General features: G+C 36.8%; 1 protein-coding gene across 2 annotated transcripts in view; it reads right to left on the bottom strand.

Moving 5' to 3' along the window:
- Positions 1 to 24,129, bottom strand: part of LOC113478646 (membrane-bound transcription factor site-2 protease-like) — a 101,376-nt gene that overhangs the window by 65,092 nt on the left and 12,155 nt on the right. Inside the window, exons 5-10 of one of the 2 annotated variants that reach the window (XM_026846112.1) lie at positions 23,973 to 24,091; positions 22,835 to 23,015; positions 20,316 to 20,410; positions 18,305 to 18,500; positions 12,586 to 12,661; positions 9,695 to 11,256 (exon numbers count right to left, since the gene is read on the bottom strand). In XM_026846112.1, the coding sequence (XP_026701913.1) occupies positions 11,034 to 11,256; positions 12,586 to 12,661; positions 18,305 to 18,500; positions 20,316 to 20,410; positions 22,835 to 23,015; positions 23,973 to 24,091 (890 nt within the window). In that variant the 3' untranslated portion in view covers positions 9,695 to 11,033. Of the gene's footprint in view, positions 1 to 9,694; positions 11,257 to 12,585; positions 12,662 to 18,304; positions 18,501 to 20,315; positions 20,411 to 22,834; positions 23,016 to 23,972; positions 24,092 to 24,129 lie in introns of those variants that run through there. The other variant, XM_026846030.1, reaches the window with a different exon arrangement.

Raw genomic sequence — 24,129 nt, 5'->3', positions numbered from 1 at the left:
ATTAAAAAAGCCTCAACAACCAAAAGACACAATTTAAAACATTCCTGGAAATAATGTGGCTCTGTCCTGGAGACTGTAAGTAGGTCCTGGCCAAGACCTTGAATTCACCTATAGTATTATATAAACAGTCTGGTCAGTGGTTGACTAAACAGAGATTGGATTGTATACAGACCATTTCCCATCTGCCATATCCTGCTCCCACCCATGTGCATGGCATTCTGAAAGACAGAACTAACCCCTGCTGTGTTTCGTGGGATGCTTGATTTAAAACTTCCACACTGAGACTAAGTGCTCGACTGAGTCTCTCAGACAAAAGGAATGGCACATGTCACTGTGGGACCCCAGCCTGGATGTTGTGCATGAGCTCTTCTGCTGTGGCAGGGCTGGTCATGTGCAGAAGATGACTTCAGGGCCATTTTCAGTGAAAATCTGAGCTAGTTCTGGAGGCCTGTTGATCTCAGGATAAGCAAAGACCCAACTGTAGAGCTTAGTGAGCTCGAATGGCCTAAGTCTCTCCTTTGGACTGTGGGTCCCCTTCTGAGCCTGGCCCAAACAGGCTGCTGCAGGTCACTGGTGCGGGGAAGGTACAACACAGTGGGCTTGCTGTCCCGCTGGGTGGTCTCACAGCCTAGGCCCATATGGAGCTGCTGAACCACTTTTCTTCACTGCAAGCTCTGATTTATGGATCTGACAATACCATTTCAGTTTCCTTCAATTGCAGCTACAGCCTGTATGTTTTACAGCTTTCTAAGGCCACTAACAATCATAATTTTTATCTAAACTGATGATAGTTCAGGTCAGCAGAAGTTAACCAAGTGCTTCTCAAATTAACATCTGTGTGTATACACAAACCCATGGCAGAAGAAAAGAGGTTTATTTTGCATTTCAAAGCACCCCTTTGATCTAGAAGAGTGTGTTCACTTAAGGGGCATTTTCTCAAATTAATTATTTATTTGTAATTATTAATAAAAATTATTATCTTTAAAGCCTGCATGACCATTTATTTTCTGGATTTTTTGCTATTTTACATCAGAGTATGAAAAGTTTGGTTTCAGGACTCCTTAACCAGCTACGTTCACTACTTAAGATGTTTTTTTCCTTGTTACTAAGTTCACCAAACCTGGACGCCTGGTTTGGCTGCAACTTTAACGTCTTCAGGTACACTGTACAGCTGTAGAAGCTCACGCAAATAATCTTCATTCCACTTGATTTAGTATAGAGCATAAGAAAGGAACTGGAGAATCACATATATGACAAAAGAGTGATTTATCACATTTAATATCACATTGTTCAATGATGCTGTTTAATTTTTACATGATCATTTGCACATGCTAAAAGTGAGCCCCTCTAAGGGACCCTGTAAGTGAAAGCTGAGATCTTTTTCTTCAGAATTGCTTTTGGTATTTTCTTGTCAAGATAAAAAATAAAGATTAAAAAAATTGTGCAGTTCCCACTTAGGTAAAGTCTCAAGTGAACAGTGAGTTTCTGCACATTTATGAAAAAAGACTGCTTGATAATATACTAAAGTTTTCACAACTACTATTTCAGTAATATTTTAACTTCTAGTTCAGTTATATTTAATTGCAGTTAAAGTGGTGTGCAGAGGCCAGTTAGGTTAACTACTGAAGTGCTCTCCTTAGTAGTAACTTTGAAAATAAATGCTGGAAAAATAACCAAGGCTTTAATATATGACAAAATAATAACTTATCTGTACTGGTCCATTAAATGAAACAGTGAATTTTGTCTAATCACAAAAACCATACTATACAAGTTTTGTTTTGCCCATTTTTTCCTTCAGTGCTGCAGCACATTGAGCATTGCAAGTGCCTCACAGAACATTTCCAGGGAATAAATTCAATCATCTAATAAAGAGTGGTAAACAGTTGCAGTGGGGGGAAAAAAAAAAAAAAAAAAGTTTTTTGTTGATATAACCAGTGGTAAGTACCCAGGAATTTGTGGTTTATAATGCACGTTCATAATCTGGCTTTGTTGATTTTGCAGCGATGATAGAGATACAGGTGGTTTGGCCTAGTTTCTGCTAGTTATTCAAATAGCTTCAGGAATGAAAACAAAGCCAAAGGGCAAAACAATATAAAAATGGATTGATTAATTTTTCTTGATAATTGCCTCTGTGAGGTCAAGTAGTGCTTAAGAAGGAATGTAGAAACAGGAGAAAAGTTCTGACTTTGCATCCAGAGTAACTGAAAGTAAGATCGGGCCCAATCCTAAACAGGGAGAGACTCAGGTCTAAGTGCCCTGAACTGCTATTTAGGACAGGCTTTTATTGCCTCTCCGATCTTACTACATGGGATGTTTCTACCAGGGATGGAAGTTTGTTGGTCTTATTTGCAGGTCAGATATATAAATGTTTCAAGGAAAAAAAAAAAAAAAAAAAAGAAAAAAAGCGGTAAATAATGCTTATTGTAGAGTTATTAAAGAGCACATATCTCCACTTGTAAAGTATACATGCTCTCTTTCTGATTTAAACATTCTGTAAATGAACACCTCTTCTCTGATTTTGTCCCATTCCTAACTTTGTCTCACCACTTATTTTCTCCTGCAAGGAAAAAAATGAGTCAAGTACACAATTGTGGCAGTTGGCCAAGATGATCATAGTCCCTTCACACAGCCTTGTCTCCACCTGGTGCCTCTTCATTGCTTCCCGTAAATCTGTACACTGCTGCTACCACCAATGCACATCCGGAGACAGGTGGTATTTTACTTACAAAATAAGCCTTCCTTTTCCTTGCTGTAGATAAGTCAGTAATACTAACTTCTGCTGCTTCCAGACCTAAGGTCCAGAGCAGGAGGAGAATGCATGTATTCTCCTAGCCTGACTTTATAAAACAGCCTGTATAGCACTATTATACACAAACAGAAAATCTTAGATGTATTTTTATGTCAAATAAAACTCACTCAAAAAGCCTCATTATTCCACTTTAATTCATGAGTCAAAAAGAAAAGAAATGCAAGGAAAGAAAAGGAGTTGGTTTGGCTTGATTTCTTGCCTAAATATAAGCATCTGGCATGATAAAAAATGCCCTCAGGTACCCCTCCTACTATCCAGCTACTGGTCCAGAATGTCTTTGATCTCCTATAGGGTCTCACCCACATCTGCCAGCCCCCTGCATAAGTCTTAGAAACCCTAAGACCTAAACCAACAGGAGACAAGTGGGAGATATGTTTCAAAACATTGTTCCAAGTCATGTTATTAATCTAAGAACACCTTAGGATATCTAGACCACATCAGATGCCTACGTGGGTAAGTGGATCAAATTCAGTAGGTTTAGAGGAATTTACACTTTAAAAAATATTTGTCAATATAGTAATACAGATCCTCACAGAGCTGTGAAAGGGGAAAAAATACAGACTTTCATAATACAATAGCAAGTAAAAAGCATGACATTTAACAAAAAAAGAAAAAAGTATTTCTTTCTGGTTTGAAAGATTCCTTTCAGGGGAAATGAAAAAAGATGTACAACCATGTGTTTTCAAGACCATCTGAAGTGGCAGTTACACAGTATTCAGTCACTACAATATTTGCAAAGGACTGAAAAAAGGAAGAATTAATGAGAAATGTAGATAATAAGATCCATAATTGGTAAAAGCATCCAATTCTATTTCAACAACAGTGGAGCCTTAAAGGCATCAATGTAAACACCAGATCCACATCTCTCTGAGACAAAAAAAGGGGAAAAAATTAGAAGTCTGGGTGACTGCTGCTTAGACCTCACGAATGTTGTGGATTCTCCCAGTTTACCACCGTAAGATTAGAATCAAACCTTCATTGTATTTCTTTGGGTAGCTCATATCAAAAGCTCACAAAAAAACTTTAAAAATATTTAAGTAAGTGAATTCAATGCACCAAGATCTATTAAAAATGTTTAGGAATGCTTCTGCTTGGTGATTCAAACTGGTATGATCAGAGGAAGAATTATATTAAGCCCTCTATATAATGTTACCAGCAGTAAGACTCTAATAGATACAGTATTTATTTTTAAATCTTATCCTGAAATCAAATTAGTGATTAAGGCAACATTCCTCAAGATGACATTAAGATATCACTCATTTTATTCTAGACTACAGAACATACATAATCAAAATAAGGATAACTTTCAAAATCAGAAAAGCCTCAGGACCCTCATAGAAGTTTAAATGCTTTAGAAAGAATTATCTATTGTCTCTACCTTTAACGTGGGTAACATTAAGAGGAAAAAAAGCCATCTCCTCATTCAAGTATTCAGAAAATTGCATAGCGACCAATATGGGAAATACTACCAAATGTGTCCAATCTGTGCTTTATGCCTATTTCTCATGGTAATCTTTTATCTGGTAACAAAGCCATGCTCGCTGAAACAGCTCTGCTTGTACAGCTTGTCCAATGAGCAACAAAGGACAACTTAGTTCTCAGTACAAATAACCTGGCTAACTCTAGATGAGCTTGCTCAAGAAACAGAGCAATAAAGCTTCATTCTCAAATAAAGCTAATCCTCCTGGTTACACCACGCTAATGCAGCCCTAGATAGCACCTGGATATCTAAGTAAACTTGTTCAGAACTAGCCAGGATACATGCCCAGCTCTGGGTTGGCCTGTATATACAAATCAAAAGGTTCTGATACATAATATCACCTTAATGTCATCTGAAGATCTGACTTTTCAAGTTCTTCAAATAGGACTGGCCTTAACTCCCAGAGGGGTGTTAACTTACCTTGACATGCCCTGTCAAATATTTCACTACAAACCAAGCTAACAGAAATCCATAACTCCATAAGCACAGAATTACACAGGAACTAAGCACCGAGAAAGGCATGTGCTCCTCCTATAAGGCAGTCACTATGCACCTTGGTCACATTAAAGTGAAGCTAGCTTTACTCCAGAACAATGTGCAGCTGTGTGTCTGGATGTAGTTCTATTATAACTCAAACTATTACTGTGATAACCTGTTAAATGAGGGAAAGTGATAATATTCATTTTAGATGGTGGTCAGATACTGAAAAGGACAGCGGTACATTGTGGTACCTTGTCAGTACCCAGTGAGAGCATATAAATTACATACGAAGAGTAAGAGTATATATGAGAGAATATGGTAATTGACACAGATAGGAATTATGTCACACTCTTACCTTATTTTTAAAAACAGATTTAAGCACATTAATAATCAAACAATGAATTTATTTGCAGGATACATTTATCATACATAGAAAACAATACTTATTGTTTGGTTGATTAAATAGAGAAAAAAAGCAAAACAAAAACACAATACATTATTCAAAGTGTTCCATATATTTGTTAGCTGACATTTTCAAAATGAAGCTTTTTTTTTTTTCTTTTTTTTTTTTTTTAAAAAAAAAAAACATGATCATGAACAATGCATAGTGGGAACAAAGGGTCTAGAAATCTAACATTCCACAGCTGTGAGTCAGTGTGAAAAATAAGGCTATGTAGAGGAAAAAAACCCACAGTGAACTTCAAAACAATACATACTCCATTGACAGGCTTCAGATAAGATCATCTGAGTATACAAAATTTAAAGCAAAGTTATGTAAGGAGAAGAAGAATTAATTTAAAACATTAAGAAACAACTTGGGAAGGAAGAAACTAGATTTCTCTAGCGATGGCTTGGAAATAGCTTCCTAACTTTCAAACTAGTATCAAGTGAAGATCAATTACACTATGATGGTGTAAAAACCAACCCAAGATGAACATCTAGGTGTGAGAAATATTCAAATCCATTTTACTAAATAAGCTACAACTACCTGTACCACTTATTCAGCATATATTTATCAATGGAATGACAAGTTTTTTTTTTAAAAAAAAAGTTTGTGACTGATTCAGTGAAGGGCTGGAAAACATATTTGATCACCAGTCACTGAATGATTCAGTGAAGGGCTGGAAAACATATCTGCATGCTCTGAAATGTTAATTACAAGTTCTTTTCACGTTTCATGCCAATGTAAATGGAATGAATGGAATTGCAGTGTCATATCCTGCTCTTTGTTCCTGCCTTTCACACTGGGTCAGCAGCGTGAAGGTTTCATACAGCTGCCATAAACTGAGGTTCTTCACTGCCCTTAGTCTCTGCCATCTGCTCTTCACATGATCGTAGTGGTCGAGTCCAAGGAACAAGAAAGAATTACAGAGCTGCCGTTTTCTGGCAGTCTCTAGTACAATGCTTCCCAAATGCTGCATTAATACAGGCTATGTACCCCAGATAACTCAGCCACACTAAATAACTAATCTGTATAGCATTACATAAAACTCAGGACAAGGAGAGTATGAAGTAACTGCTGATATTGGATCTTACCTGAGTTAGATTCAGCTTCCTTACTCGCAAGGTCACAAGAACAAAGCTGAGGCAAGACTGGTTGTGGGAATTTGTCTGAATGCAGGTGTATAAATGCATTTTTTACAAATAACTATTTCTAGAGTTTAACTCACATATTTTTAAAACAATTAAATACAGACTAGGCTACATAAACCTTTATAACCCTTCTTCATCTGTCATAAATGATATCCAGACACAAATTCAGATCTTTCAGATAGAAGAAATAGATAATTTATTTAAAAAAATATTTGCTACAGGTTACCCTTTGCCATCATGCAAAATGTATTGGGAAAACTTGGATTGCTGATGTTCTAAACTGAACAAAAAATATATCCTTATTTCAAGAGAGCTGAAACACCCCAACAGCCATGGGGAGGTCTGTCCTGAAAACATTATTTCTTCAGTATACTCTACAAAGTCTCACTCAGCCCCAGTTATCATTCAGAACAGCACAAATAGCAGCATTTGGAGAGTAATAAATTCTAAGGTTGACCTCTTTTAGTTGCCCTGAAAAATCTGTGTTTACCATGCTTGTAGCTGAGGCCTCACAAAAAGCAAGAAACATTTTAAATCAGCTAAACAAAACTTAGGCAGCTGTGGCTACATTATGTCTATCACTTTTCTTCTGTTAATAAAGAAGTTAGAACAGTTATGTGAGAAAAAAAATAAAAAAAGTTGTAATTTTAAAATCCAGAGAAAGCCATGGAATTCATAGAGAGAAGGAAAAAGAAAAAAAGCCTACATTGCAGAGTATGAAGGAGTGCTGTAATTTATTCCTAAAAAAGCAGCAATACAGACTGTGGCTGTGAACACACCTATTGTATGTATGTATGCATGTATGCACACACGTATACAAAAACAGAATCGTCACCACTGTAAAAAAATAACTCAATACAGTTGGCTGCTTCATTCTAAATAAAAAGGATGAGTTAACAGATTTTCTACTGTGGCTTATAAATTTGGGCTGACTAATCTGCAAGTTTGACTATACTTTTTCTAGTGAAGTCTCTTTCATTTAACTTGTAAAGAAGCAAGCTGGTTTTAATTTCCTAAGTTAGCAAAGACTGTATAACATCCCACATGCTAAGAAGTTAGCCATTTTCATGTCATATCATGCATTATCAGAACATGCTATGGAAGTCTTTGCTGATATAAAAAAAAAGTTCTCATGAAAAACAAATCAGAACGACTGATTATAATTATGGAATTCTTCTGGCAATTTTCAAGTAAAAGCTATGAATAACACTACCTACTGTTAGACATTACTTTTTCCATCCGATACAGATTTAAAATGCGTAGTAGTACATAAATAGCAGTAACTATCCAATCTTTTAGAGTGTTCTGTTTTACACTATGGTCAATATGCCCTATAATTATATTGAAGGATTCTGTATTAAAGAATACATTACATTCTGAAGGGCTAATTAGAATGAGAAATGGTAAGATTTCATTTTAAGGAAAGGCTTCCTTTCCATTTTTACAAAAACAGAAAGAGAAGAAACATCACAAATACTCCAGAGTAAAAATCCAACACAGAAAAACCAGTTCCCTTCCATGTTCTCTTTTGCTAGACAAACAAAACTCCAGCAAAACCCCTCCCAATAACTGTGTGTATGGCACCTTCTTATCAGAATGTAATCCATATGTTAAGATTATAGGAGAATGAAATGGATCCACTGAACAACTTTTTCTTCAGAGAGTGGTCTAACTTAACTATTACCTTTGTCTACAGGTACTCTAAGATGTGCCCGGTCGCTACTCATACCCAGATTGCTTAAAGTCTTGATTCAAAGCACCTACACATACCTAAATTGACCCTTTTAGCACATGGAGAAATGGACCCTTGAATTATTTTTCAACACTTCTAGTACCACCTCTCCCCTATAGGATAACAAGGGTCTTTACAGTGTACTAGTGTGGCTGTTTTGCTAAAACCATGATTGATGTCTTCTCTACCTTCTTTTTGATTATGAGGTCAAACACAGACTGAAGTTCTACTTAGTATAACTGTGGCTTTCAGTGATTGTCTAAAGTAAAATAAAGTGGATTTAGTTTTCTTTGATAAAACATCATGTTTTAGTTAGCACATTAAATAACCAGGAACAACCTACCAGCTTCACTATAGTAGATGTAACTTGTGTATGTTAATTCAGAAACTTTGTTTTTTCAAATTTCTTGCCTACATTTCCAGGAGGGGTACTATGCTAAAAGACTGTCCCAAGCAGTTGTAGTCAACATGAATATATAAAGTATCAAACTTGAAATGTTTTTCACAGAGTATTTCTGAAATCACCATATATGCATTTGTAGTTGCTTCAGATAACAGACAGCACTGCAACTCTGATACATAAATAGTAACCGTTCAGAAAAGTAAATATCATGTCTTACTGAATTTCATTAAAACTCCTAAGTGCAAATTAATTTTGTGCACTGTAGATTGGACAAGACACAGAGACAGAGGAAAGTGGCACAGAGCCACTGAAAGGAAGAGCTCAGATTAGTAAGCAGCCACTTGGGTGAGCGAGCAGGCTTCTGGAGCGTAGCCGCAGAGCCAGGTTTTGTGCAAGATCCAGGCTGCTCCTATCCCTCCTGTCCATGGAGAGATGGCAGAGTGGCCCATCAGAACTGCTACCCTGAAACCTCTTATATGTTTCCAGGAGTGATGATAAGTTAGACTTTCAGGGTCTCTCTGGAAGAAAGAGAAGCCTGCTGGCAATTTCTGATAGTTTGTTTTTCCTTTCTCGGACTCTGTGACTTTTAGCAGTCCCCAAAGGGGGACTCACACTGGATTGACTGGAGGATTTCCTCTCTCTCATTGGGATCTGGGCCATCATACCTGGGTTGAAATGATTGAAAATGAGAGGCACAGGCCTGCCACCCCACAGAGGTGAACTTCAAGAGGCCCACCCAGCCTGTGACAGCACTGGAGTAAACTAACACAAAAACATATAAATAAACATGCTCTCTCATTAATGCTTGCATCACCTTAAGAAAATACATCTTAAGTAAGTGAGAAGGCTTCTGTGCAAAAATGCAGTAACACATCAGCAAGCAAATGCAAACATAGCTACAAATCCATGCAGTAGCACCAGGAATTGGGCTCAACCCCACTTTTAAAATTACCCAAGCTTTTACTTCTAGTGCCAAGAGAATCTATGTTAGCTGGTCATGAATGCTTCCATACTCCCCACAGGCCAGTAGCCATGAGCTTCACTTCCATTTCAGCTCCTGATGGAAAGGCCATTTCTGTGAAGGAACTCTGAGCTGCAGCAGCTCCTATGGGGAGCACTGTACAGGCCAGAAGTTGCATGGTATTATTCAAAATTTCCCAGTTTCAGATATTTGGGCTCCCAAATTAGAGTTTGGGGTTTTTTTAAGTATCAGCCTATACTGAGGCTTTGATTGAACCCGATTTATATAAACTAGGAAATATATCACAGGAGGACATGACAGTCAATATGTAATCCTGTTGGGTACAACATAGTACAGACTTAAAGAGCTTCAAAGTATGTCAAGTATACATCAGCCAGCAAACATTGACCGTTTGTCCACTGTTCATTTAAGAACAAGGATATGGTCTGTATTCATTTCAGAAAGCAAAGCCAAATGTTTAAATAGTTCAATTCATAATCATATTCTTCCTCTAAACAATTCTGATCCAAGACCAGCTTTGGTTAAAAATCTTTGTTAGCTATCTCTGAACAGAATGAATCCTAGCAAAGGAAAACAACCCTTTGAAAGACAGAAAACCATCAGTGAGTTACTGTACATAGTACATGCATAGCATCAGAAGATAGACACCATAAAAACAACAGGTTTCACTTTTAACTGTAAACAGGTATAATACAGTATTATTTTCTGAGTAAAACAACGCAAACATCACTTATCACTTAGGAATAATTGTGCACAGCATACTTCAACACTCAGAAACTATATTTCAGTTATCTTGTAGCTATTGCTGACAAATATTGCCTTTAAAAAACATCTTCAGCTGCGTATGGTAATATACAACTCAGTATGTAAGAAACACAGACATGTGGGCTTTGTTATCCTCCCACATGCCTCATTCTTAACAGACATTGGCACTTCTCATCTATATCCTGAGGACAACATACTTCCAGTCATTGTGGCCAGCTGAAAAGGAAAGATACTAAGTCATATGGCCTCTCTCCTCATTAACGCATGGTAAGCATTTACTTCGCGTTTCACCATTTTGAGATCAGACTCTAAGGCTTCTTAGAGTCCAGTTTGGTAGAATACCAGATTAAAAAAACAAAACAAGACACTCAGTAAGAGAAATGACCAGAGCCCACAAAGATTTTCTGATAATGATTCAAATTATAAAATAAAACCTAAATGTTTTTTTCTCCCACTTTACAAATGTTTGAAGCCAAATAATTCCCTTACTTGAAATCTAAATTAATGAAATCTTAGGCTTTTTCCTGTGAAACTTTACAATGTAATTTCTCCAAAATTAGTACAGTGCTTAAAGAGTATATTAAAAGGTTCCTACTTCTTTCTATTAGATTTCCCATGACCACAGGCACATGTTGTACAGTTTTAAATTAAAACAGCAGTCATCAGTGATTGTTCTTTCAGTGTCATTTTAAGGGAATTATTTCAATCTCAGTACTGAACAAGTTTTAAAAGGCAATGGATTCATTATTTCTGCATACTTTGAGAACTGATAGAAGCACATCCAATGTTCTATCGTGCTGTCACCATCCAAAGTCCCAGTGCAACATTGGCAGCCAGAAGTGCACTACCAGCAAGCAAAATTAAAAAGCCAACAAGCTCTCTGTTTTGTTTTTCTACAATCAGGGAGCTCAGAGTGGCTTCCAGGAATGAATTTAATATCCACTGACCATCCAAAGCGAAGCAGGGTACAGCATTGATAACTGCCAGTGCTCCTGACAGTGAAATTAGATACCTGGTTGACATTAGTTAAGGTTCATGAATAATATCCAAGAAAAAGTAAAAACAAATTTAATACAAAGCATATTTTTTACTTCTAGTATGCAGAGAGAAACATATGAGGGCTGGGGTGTTTTGGTGCCATTCTGTTTCACAGAAATTATATGAGTACAGTAAGTTTTACACCATAATATACCAGCTCTGAGAACTGCCTTTAAAGATTCACTTGTTTGGATACTTAAACAACCTGCACTCTTCACAACTCAGATGAAAGCAAGAGACGGCAAACTCACACTTAATACTGTCTGTCTTCCTCCCTTGCTTTGTGTGGTTTTGGAGGAAAGTTATAGCTCTGACACCATGCCTGAAGTAAGAAAGAATTCTAGACCTATGACCTAAGTATGAAAGAGCTATTAGGAAAATTTTCCAAAACACTCCCTCACTGGAGTAAGTAAATGGCTAGAATATAATTGGAAATCTGGCCTTTCTCTCTCCTACTTACCTGTTAGCCAGAAAAGTTGACTGGATTTCTGTACGTGCATGTGCATGTGAGAATGAGGCAAGGGTAGATCATTTTTATTGTTGGTAAAAGCTTGCTAACTGTAATATCTACCTCCATCCTATAATGGCCAGACAGGAAGACATATGACTCGGAAAGCAGCTGGGTCAGTGTGAACCTTGGTATGTTCCCAGAAAAGGGGAGCTTATGTAGTGTCTTTACTCTAGTTTTATGGACTACACTAAACTACACTGTTTAATTTTTCTATAGCCATGCATAAACATTTCAGTTTCTAAGGCTAAGGGTTCTTAGATTAGCCATATTCAAGCCTACTACTCTTCATGGATGCATATATATAACCTCATTCATTAATAAGCATGTTTTAACTGAATTACCATCCTGCTTTTTGAATCCTGCTTTTTTTTTCTCTTGAAGGGAAAAAAAACCAAACCAACCAACCATACCCTGTTATTTAATTCAATATAATGACTCAAAAATTATAAAACTCTGACATACCAAAGCTAGCAACATCATCTCATTTGTCCTGTCATAAATTGAGGTTTACTCTGACTTTCTCATTAGAGCTGTTAATACTCACCCTCAAGAAAGAGTTAAAAAAGCACCATCCAAAAATATCCTGCTAAACACAAGAAAGTGAAATATTTCATTTTGAGCTTGCCACATGGACAATAATCAATGCAGAGATGTGATAAAGATGTCAAAGCCCTACAGAAATGTTTCAGAGCATCCTGTCTAAAATGATATCCAACTGAAATTTTGCTGGGTCACCAAATTCTAAACAGTTCCCTTCTTGCCTTAAAAGAACAAATATACTTCAAAGGATACTTGCAAAATGTCTCTATTACCACAGGCAGATCAATGCTTAGGAAGTTTTGTCGTGGCACAAAACTGCTGAGACTTACTGAAATGAAAATATAAAGATACACAAAACATGAACAGTCAGTTCCAGGATTATATATAACATTATGAATTTTAGATTACTATTTTGCAGAAAAATCAGATCTGAAATGACATTTCTTCAAGGATGAATAACCAACCCAAAACCAGTTTTGCTTGAGTTTTGTTTTGAAGAGTGCAGCCATTAAATCTTTCATAAACATGGTCACTATCATACTTAAATCACAAAATACAATTAGTATGATTTCAGTAAAAGTAGCTCTAAGATACATATTTTCAGAGGCAACAGGACATCTGTAGTCATAAAGACCTCATTGTGCAATTCAAGTCCTTTTCAAAGAAAAACATATAAGAAAGAGATTATAGTTACCAGACTTTTTCAACATATGCAGTCCACATGTATACCTTCATAATGTGGCTGCACGTGTACTTTCTTGAAGGCCATAAAATTCTCTTGCAGTACCTGCAGAAGATCTCCCCCAAACCTGAGACTGAGCTCATGGTGTATAGGAGCAGGGCAGACAGGGAGCAGAGTTCTGGAGTTACTCTGAGAATGCAAAGGCTAGCAGATGATGCACAGCAGATGATACACATCTTAACACCAGTTAGCCAGTACATAAGTAGCTTCATTTTCTGTCTTCAGATGATACTGTGACTCCAAGATGTAACTTAGTGCAACTTAAAAACCTGAGAGGTCAGACTCAGCATCCTATAAATAGTGACTGAAAAATTACAGTGCCAAGCACCACATGACCTTGCTTTAGTAACTTTTGTAACTTCTTTGAAGGTGTACATGAAGCTTCAGCTGACCGCATGTCAAATGTGTATGAGACTCCTCAAAGAAAACTTAGGTAGCTTGAGACCTCTCAGAGTGCACTCTGTTAGTACAGTGATTTTTTTCCTTTCCAACTAGAAGTCTCCACTCATATCATAGCAGAGTCTTATCTCCAGAAGGAAGAGGTTTAGGTAAATTAAGGCAGAATTTAAAAATCACCTTAAGAATGAGCTTGTACATTATCAACAATAGTCACTCTGTCCCTAGAGAACAATTTCGGATGCAAGTTGAGGCCAGCCACAATGGCCTGAATTTTCCCTACAGACCTGGGAAAAAGTTATAGCCATAAGAAATATCTCCACAGAGATACATGAAAGCAAGAGTTCAAATCCTACTCAATACAAGCATCCCTTGGGAACAGAACAATTTAACCCACTCTTTGAGAAATTTTAAAACCATAGGCTAAGAGAACACTGGGAACCTCACAGCACTAGAAAATAACATACCAAAAGTGATGCTAAGTATATCTTAGTTAAAAGCAAGATCAGATTTCTTCAGGTTTGATAAACAATTCAAGGACACTGGAACAAAGATGATGTGAAAGTATTTTCAAAGGCACATGAGGCAGAGAACTGGTCCACTCAGCCACATAAACAGATTTTCTTTTGTTAGTAGAGGCACTTCTGATGATTCAGAAGTATTAATTAGTCCAACCAACAAGCATACCATGCGATGGAGAGATCTGGATAGCAAGGAGTCCTAAAAAAAGAATAGGTTTGGTGTGGCAACAAGCAGAGACCTTCCCAATACCAAAACTGCAAGAGCTGTGCCAAGACAGCTTGAAAATCATGTTCTCACTGTAGGTTTTTAGATTTAGGGGAACGGAGAGAAAGTAAGTAATTCTGCTGGACTACTGAGTGAAGAACATAACAGACAGAAATCCTGGACACCACCCAGCTCATAAAGTCAGAGGCATCCAAGTCAAGTGATACACAAAGCAAACAACTCATCTAGCTGATACGCAAAGCAAACAACTCATCTAGCTGAAGGCTGGTATCAGAACATCTGATCAGACTTCTTGTTCATGAGCCAAAATAGCAAAATGGCTGATGCAGCCAGTGTATTCAAAGGTTTCAAAAGACACACACTGCAATATACTGTAATTTCAAAGCTTGACTGCCTCTTGACAAACACCTAATAGCCACTAATAAGTCACCATCCTGAAGCTGAAGTCGTGCCTACATTGAGAATGGATCACTTACATTCTTCCCTCTTTGTTACAACAAACTGTTGTCCCTGACAGCCACTAGACATGGATCTAAACTCCAAACCTTGCCACTTAAGTTATCTCCAAAACACAAAGAAACTCTTCAGGAAGTTGCTGGACTGAGCTCTAGACACTGTAATAGGAGGCAATTAATTTAGTGGCTGTAATGGATCAAACCTAATGGCAGCAGGCAAATCTGTCCTTCGAGGAACAACAAAAGAATTACAGAAATAATGTTATTTAGGCTTGTCTTCAAAAGACATTGCTGGGAAAAGCTGAACAGCAATGGGTGAGAGAAAACAGTCATTGTTTTCCCACTCTAATTAAACAATTCTTTGACCTGGAATTAACATTTCTTTTGTTGGCTAATGCTAGATGGTGTTGGCAAATATTGAGAAGAATGCACAACAATTTTAATTAGAAGTGATTTGGAGACTAGGTTGACCATAGAGCTTTTCAAAACTTCTTCATGGGGGAAAGGGCATGTATGCTATGGAGGAGAGGGACAATACGGCATGAGATATTTCTCTGTGGTCTCCAGAAGAACTATGCATGTAACCCTTTAAATATGGGTTGAAAGCAAAATAGGACCATCCTCAGCAATAAGGGGAAACAAGTATGGAAATACTGAGAAAACAGACTGTACATCAGGGATTATGGCTGTTGTTGCCCCAAAACTCCCCAAAGCCAGGAAGTGGCTTATTTTTAGAAGACTTGCATACAGCAGCAGTAGGGGAGTGGTCCAGTTTGGGAAAATTATCTTCTAGGTAAATCCCATCTTACTTTCACAAAAGAAATCTTGCAGGTTTTGATCCCTGATGGCTGATGCAGATACAGTAACATTCAAGGATATGATCTTCCCTCAAGCAGTGTGAATTCCAGATGTGAACGTTAAGTCACCAGATTCTTGCCAGCCAATAAGGGTGGAAAGGAAGCCAAGATTTTGCAATACCAGAAATGACATGAAGGAATAAAAATCCCCATACAAAATAAAGAAGAAACACTGCAAAGTTGCATGGTAATAATGACAAGGCTCTCTATTTCAACCTTACATATCATCTGTACAACACAGGGAGAGCCTCTAGAGCATAACTGGCCTGCTATAAGAAAAGCCTAGAAGTCCTGAATAAAACCACATGAATTAAACCCACAGTATGAATTTATATTGGATTACATTAGCTATTTTTTACAGAGAGAATGATAATAATTAAAAGGATTAATCAATGTGTCCATCCTAAACAACATGCATTCCTAATCATTCCCTCTGTTTTAGTTTTGGCCAAATCTCCAGCAATGTAAATTCATTGAGGATTATGATTCTTTACCTTTTTTTTTTTTTTAATACTGAAAAATCATACTTTGTTTTGTATGTATGCAGATAGCATCCGTAACAACAAAAATATTTTTGCTAGGACATTTTACTTTGAGGAAACAGAAGCATTTCATAGAAGTAAGCTGTACAGCCTATTTCTTATAAACATGGATATAAGTTTTAAAAAATATTGTATCTGGAAGCTAGCTTCAAATGAAAATATGAAATAATTACTGCTTCTCCATAAATCAGAATTATCATGACAACAATACAAGCCTAAGTAGAAAATAATACAGGCATAATCTCAGAATACTTTTCAAACGTTACTTTAGTGACATATCTAGAGAAAGTAAAGTCATAGTACATAGTGCACATAGTGCAACTCCCCATATCAGGTCATCTGTTAAATGCAGCAATACTCTAAAAAGTAATGTTTCTTGCAGGCAGAAAGATCACACTAAAGAATAAGGCATTCCACTAAAACGTATTCCAATTTCAAAATTCACACAGTAGAGGAAGAAATTATTTTCCTTTCCTAACTGTAAAAAATGGTTACCCCATTCTGATTAGTCACATCTAAGAAAAAAACAAACTCACTCAAACCTGTTGGCCCCAAGTCAGTATTGTACAGTGCAAAGTTAAGTCTGAAATATTTAGAAGTTGTTTCACTGGAATGCATGAAGCTCTATGATGGTACAGTAGACTACCTGCTGCCCAAACCAGGATCTTATAATTTTAGCTCTGGTGTTTTATCAAGAGCACAAGTTGCATTTGCAGCAAAGCTTGTAATAAAGTCAAGCTTTTAGCTTTCAAATTGACATGTTCAATGTGCAATTCCTAGGGTACAGTAAATACTTCAGAATTATATTCCTGTAAATATATTGTACAATGTATTTTCACACAGTAACTTCTTAAAATAGAACTACCTATTTGGATGCAAAAATATTATTTTCTGACTTATGAAAGACTGACACATTTGATTGTTTTGCTGAACTACTGTTCAGTAGGAAACACTAAAACATCATTGGTCTAACATATTGGAAAAGAGAACAATATCAATTGTTCTGTAGTTTGTATTGTTAGTGACCAAGAAAGGGAACTTAAAATAATTATCAAACTCTATTCTTAAAATTTGTTGCTCCATTTGGAATAGATGTCATCAAATATAGAACTGTGTGTTGACATGATACAGGGGAACAATGTTTTCCTCCTAAGTGGCAAGAGGGCAGAAATAACAAGTGAAGTGATCATATTTGAGCCTTAAATGAGGGTATAGTGTAAACAAGTAGAAATAAATAATTTGCTATGGAGTATCAAAATATTACCAGAACAGAAAGATAAAGACTGATTAACTAAAAATATGTTTATGAAGAATGCTAATGGATTTACACTACCAGGTTTCATCATAGGTACAAAAGAGCTTTAGAAACAAATTCCAGTGCTTATTCAGAAAAGTGCAATGCCTTGCTAAGGAGGTACTTCGGGATGTCTGAAGTAAAATCTCCCCCTGAGAGGTATAGCTGTCTGTGAGAAACTGACAGGTTCCTCTCAGGAAGGACAGTAGTTTAACACTTCATACCTTTTAAAGGCCATCTGAAGCTAATTTTCATCATGCCTATCAAGCCACTAAGTAGGGATGTTGGTAAGTGTGTTCATTCTTTCAATACTTGCTCCAAGAGCAGAATTACTTTTTACTTGTATATCTGTCTCAAGGATATATGTCATAGGAGAGCCATAGCCCATTTCAAAGGAAGGAACTAAACTGTTATATGTTATTTAATTTAGGGCACTCAAGTTTAAAAAAAAATAGGAAAAAAAACTATGTTGTGATTGTAGTTATGGCCCAGTAGTCATGGGAATCTGTCACAGATGCTTGGATATTAGGTGTGATTTAAGCAGTCATGCTAACATTCCAGGCAAAGGGTTAAAGCAAGATGCCCTAGAGATTTTACAATAGCATTTTGAGAAGTTTATGTGTTAGGAAAATGCAGGTGCCTGGTTCCCATGACTAACCTGAGAGAGATCTGTTATAGAAATAGCCCTTTCATGCTTTTCTGAAAAAACAACCATCTCACATCACATATGGTTTCTATTACCTTCATAACTCATTGCACTGTGCACATTTCATTTTAGGCCTGAGTAGTCCATGTCTCTCCACTGGCTGCAACAAGAAATGGATTCTGCATTAAACAAGTTAACTGACAAGCGCTCCAAGACCTTGTTCAAGCAGCCAGGCAAAGTAAACCTTATTACAAATCTTTTTTCTTAAACTGTTTTAATAAATAATACCAACCTGTGTATTGAAGATGCATGGGGTGTCCTACATACAGCATGTCAATATGGGGTGGATGTTTTACCCTGATTAGCCTTGTTTGGTTCTCTAAAGAAGGAGTCACACAAAAGCTTGGAACAAAGTCCTTCTGGCAGTCCATGTTGGTTCGACAGACTTTGCTGGCCTCAATAACTTTTCGTGCTGGCAGACAGGCATACTGCAAAGGGCATTTAAAATGATTATCAAATTTAAAGGTATTTTCCAACAGATCAAAATAAGAGATACTATATATTCCTTTTTAAAGCAAAGGAAGTGCCTCACTGATATACTACCAGCCCAAGAAATCAGATTTAAATTCTGATTTTTGGGTGTTTTCTGTCAAATCCTGCAGAACCTTTATCTGATACATATTCAAACTGTCATTCCATTTTTGGTGGAATGTAGAAGAGGGGGTGTGCACATGTACCAAAAGAAAAGCTAACTATTTTTAAGAAGGCACACACACACATCCCCCAAAAAAATCAAGGCATCTAAACATAATTCAGTGATTTCTAATGAACAGAGCCTGCATCAACATACCAGCAACTTACCTGTTTTAAGAAGTTTTAGTCTTCACTGATCTACAACCTCATGTGGCTGAACAAAACCAGCAAACAAGCCAACAAACCTACCGGCTGTGTGGTAGCTAAGAAACCATTCTCAACTAAGATGAACATAGGACTTAATGCAGTGCTGTGTCCCAAGTCCTACCCATAACACTGTTTCACTCTGCAGATCGTTCTTGCTCCCCACAGGCCAAAGAATATAGTAGAAAGGAACAGGAAATTAGGTTTTCCCAGTCATGTTTCTTGTAAAAGCTCAGTGATAATTTTATTTTTGTTCTTAAACACAAGCAAGTTCTTCAGCCTTAGGAAAAAAAAAAAAAGAAGAAGAAAAAAAAAAGTATTTTCTTGCTTTTTAGCTTGATAGTTACATTCCCCATAGATGCACGAGTGTCTGACACTCTCTATTAACCTCAATACAAAATGCTTCTATTCTAATGCAGGGGAGAGGGCACACTTTCAAATACTGCTGTATAGCACTGCAAAGACTATTTAAAATAATTGTTCAAAAACTCACAGCCAGTCTAAGGACACTTGAAGGTCACAGGCTTCTGGATGCTTTTATTTCTTCTCTGTTCCTAAGTAGCAGCTATGAGCTTAAGAATGTCAAAGCTCAGTGGGGTAGCGATTTATCAAATCTTGCTGAACTCCAGGATGTTACCAGCCACTGTCATATTTCAAATGAACTACTGGTCTGTGCTCAATTCTTAGTGGCTAAATACCACAAAAACACCCTGAACTGGGAAGTTTAACACTGTAGAAACTGTAAACATAGCAGATACAGGAACAGAGTTATTTTGATTTCTTTAGGTATTTATCACTAGAGGTCAGAACAATAACAAACTGGTATGTGTGAAAAGTTTACACAGTTGGTACTTGTGCTCTTTTTCTTGTAAACAGAACTGTTAGAAATATTACATCACTGGATCATATATTTTAGCAAACATTTCTGTAGTTAGAAGAGAGTAAGTCAAAATCCTGCTGAGAAACTTCGTGTTTCCACACGTTATAAGAAAATCAACATCATGACAATGGAATCAAATAGAGGCCCTGATTTTGAGAAATTGGGCAATCTCTTAAACCTCCTCTTGCATGCTTCTAGTTTAACCTAATGAGCAGCACTGCTGGCTTCAGACAAAATAACTGAACAGATAGTCCAGTGCTTTGCTCTGCCTGTAGTGCTCAGTAATTTTAAATACTGAGGCACCAAAATAAGCAATTTCACCTTGTTCACAAAAGTTGTTTTTTCTCACCAATATTCTCACTCGGTGGTGAAAATGGGGGAGGTGTCTTTATGCGTTAAGGAATGAGGAGTATAAGACCTTTTATGGTTCTTCTAGAGACGCCCTGATTGATAATGGGAACAAATCATAACTAATTTAAATAATTTCAGATTTACCAAACATAATTTATCAGTTTAAGTAACTTACCAGGTGGCTGTCCAAGTTATTGCTATATGAAAAGCAAATATCTGTGAGGCTGTTGTTACTACAACATTCAACTGTGCCATCAAGTCTTCTATAAACTAAAGAACATAGGCATAGAGCAAATGATCAGTGTTATAGTAGCTTCCTGAAAAGAAATCAGTCTCTCAATAAAGTAAAACAATCATTATGTAGCCTTCAAGAATTACAGTAATTCACAGAGCCTAGCTGTGGTTCAGTTACAACTAAAAATAAGCTTCCCCACTTTAACAATGTCACCTGATTTCAATCATGTCACATACCAAGTTTTTCATCTTAATAAATCTCCTTGAGATACTGAGGATCTACCACTGCAATGTTCTAAGCATTATAAGTTACCAAATACTTTTATCCGTTGCCCTCAACTCGCATTAAGGTTTGGCACAGGAATTTGTTACCTGCTACTGTATTGATTTCACTTGTTGGCTATGGAAATGATAAAGACTCAAAATGTCCTCTTTAAAATGTGAAAGCCTTTACAAGATTCTGGTTTTGAAAGCTTTCCAAGACTTGAAGGCTGCAGCAGTGAACAAATGATGCTTTAAACTGTGATTTAAATAGTCTGGTAAAGAATCTTTGTACAGATGTTCTTTAAATGAATTAAACCTAACTTACTGTAGAACAACAGCTTTTAAAAAACCCACAAAGGAACAGTCGCTGTAAGGATCTGTGTCACAGCAACACTGCAGTACCTTCCTTAGGTAGATCAAGCCTGTGATACTGGTCGCTGATTTATCACTGCATAAGCTGCAGTCTGCTAACACGGAGCTTTATGCCTGGGGTTTACAGGTGCAAGCATTGAACCATACAATCCTTTTTTCAAGTATCCTGCGGCTAAACAACCACATATATTTTTGAATAGTGAATGACCATGAAATTAGTTTCCCTATAAACTACATTGAAAACACTTTTTTTTTTTTTTTTTAATTTCAAGAAGGTCCTTGGGGCATTGTTTTCTGTCTAGCTTCATATTCAAATAGTTTACTCTCCATTTGTTTTATGGTCAAGTAGATAGGGTCCATTTGCTAGATACATTTTTATTGATATTCTGTATTTATGTCAAGTTGTGAACTGTCAAGATTTTGACAAATGACAGCTGCTGGAGACCATACAGAGTTCATTTAATTTCAGAGGAATATTTCTCACTGCTGGAAGCTTATGGCTCTGAAAATGCAGACAGACTGGTCTGATTAGAATGCAGGAGTGGGACAATGGGCTGCTAACACAATACAGAAACCAAGCTTGGAAGCAATATTGAGTCTCTAGTATTAAGTCTCTAGTATTTCAATCTAAATAGGACTGGTTCAGTTGCAGAATATGCAGTTTTATTAACTATGACTCTGGTATTGCATTTCAGAGAACAGCAGAATCTGAGTGTATATACCTACAGCATCTAAAGAAATGGTTCTTACTTGCCATCCTTGCCCAGCTGAAAGCATGTGCCAAAGTTGCCCTCTTCTTCAGAGAGATAATCCAAACTGTCTCTAAAAGCAGGATCTTACCCACACTCCGCTAGTTTCCAGTTTAAATATTTATCTTGGTGCCAGTTGTAAGACTACTTTTCTTACATACTAAAAAAAAAAAAATTACCTTTTCAGTCTCACAAGAGAACTATGTCTGAAAAAACATAGGTAAGTTGAACTGCCTAACCTCCTGTTTACTTCCAGTATAATGGAAAAAATACTGTGACAATTTTCAAGTTCTGAATAGCATCATATAGGTTTTGCTCAGCTGCAGCCCCTTACCTTTGGAATTCAGTCTCCATGGATGCTTGCATGAAACAAACTCTAGAGTGCTTTAGAGCATGTCACAAGACATTCAGCCAATTTAACTTGACTTTTGTTCTACTTAATTTTTGTTTATTGTTCTAGTTTAGTTCAGTTCACATATTTTTTGTTTCTCAGGGGTAAGCATTACAGAAACAAGCACTCTAACTATAAATGAAAACAGAGGAAATAGACTGACTACTAGAAGCAATATGTGCAATCCAGACAAAACTGAGTTTATGGGCAATGATATTGTGAGGTTGAAGAAACAAATGAAACATAAAACCCATACAGTGAGACACATCAGAAGTGGCCATAATAAAGCACATCATTGTGATAAGTCATATAATTTGTAATGTCATGCTGATTAAAGCAGTAAGATAATGTGTGGAATTTACATCTGCAAAAAATCACTGAGTTGATCCACATAACTAAAAATAGAAGAGATAATTGTATTACTGCTAATAGCCAAGTTATGCAATAACCTCAAGAGACAAATTTCATTCTTCAGATCATACAGACTATTTCTATAGGATGACTGAAAGACCATAGAAAATCTTCTATCTACCTCTTCCTCACTTTCAGATTTCACAGAAATGCATGGCATATCGGTCACTGCTTAAGACAGAATAGCAGGCTCAACTTAGGAGAAAATGGTCCCCATCGACAAATCCTAAATCCAAAATAGTCTTTAAGACATGATAAAATTAAAAGTCATACCTCTAGCTGGAAAGCTTAATTGCTGTAGGGTGGCTGCACTTATACAGTAGCCAACCTGTGACTTCTCTGAAATGTCTCCCAGACAAGAATTCCAGTCTTCTACACTATAAACCGGGCAGTCTTGTAGGTTAGTGACAAGGTCTCCCACAAAGAGACCTCTTGGTCCATTGGCAGGAGAATCCTGAGAAGAAACAGTAAAGTCAGTCATGTTATTATAATTAAAACTACAAGGATTTGTTTACAGTACTGCCAAATAGCCATGAAATCTTTAGGTTAAGACACTACTTCCAGAGAAATAGAAAACCTCATGCTACACTAGAACTGATTATTTCAACCTATGATAGAGCATTACAAAAACAACCTCCTGTACAAAGAATAACTTAGTTATTGCAAAGAAAAAGAAAAGAAAGGGGAAGTCTCCAAGTGTTCTGGAGGACATCTTCAAATTTGAGTAATTGTTTTCATGTAAGTCAGTATGCTGTGGTTTTTCTTACCATTTTAAGTTCAAAAAGCTTAAATTAATACCCTGAACCTTTCAACAAAGCAGGGTGTACCTATGTTTTTGAAGGTATAAAGCATAATGTCACTCTCCTCCTAAGTTACATCAGTTCACTTTTAGATCCAAGAAAGACTGAATCCTTTCAGCTCTGCTATTTGACTGTGCTGTATTTGAATAAGTCAAAACCAAATCAGTTCTTTCCAGAAACTCAGCAGTCCATCTCTAGTTTGCTTCCAGCTGACGAAAGCAGCAAGGAAAGCAGCTTGAAATAATATTTAACATTAAATCCTGATAGCAGTAACTAGAGTGATAATGCAGTTTCCAATAGATTCACTTGGCGCCAATACTTTAAAAAAGTTAACACACCACCACTCCCCCCGACCCTGAAATAAGCCTGCAAACTCATCTAAATGGTTTTATAGTATGTTGAATAGTCTAGAATTATTCATGTCATGTTTCTTCACTTACTAATACTAAAAAACATGACATCGAGAAGAAAACTTTAAGCAGACAAAAAGTGCAATGTATTAGATTCTGCAGAGTGCTGTGCTGACCAAATTTGACTGTGATAGTAAGAGACACAGGTACATTTCAGGTCACAAAGCATATAATATGAAAATAGTAAAGATTTTTTCTTACCTCTGCAACTTCAGTGACAAGGGCACCAACACCCGTGTAATAGAAGGGGAAAAGAATGGCTGGCAGCAGAAACAAACCCATGAAACTTGCAACACCAAGAACAAAGTTATGCCACACTCCTAAAAAGAAGGAAAAAAAATCACATTTATAAATAAAC

Source organism: Athene cunicularia, assembly GCF_003259725.1.
Source record: "Athene cunicularia isolate RWA chromosome 1 unlocalized genomic scaffold, athCun1 chr1_part1, whole genome shotgun sequence".
Classification (NCBI taxonomy): domain Eukaryota; kingdom Metazoa; phylum Chordata; class Aves; order Strigiformes; family Strigidae; genus Athene; species Athene cunicularia.
The sequence above is the reverse complement of the archived record's forward strand: the minus strand, read 5'-3'. Positions and strand labels throughout refer to the sequence as shown.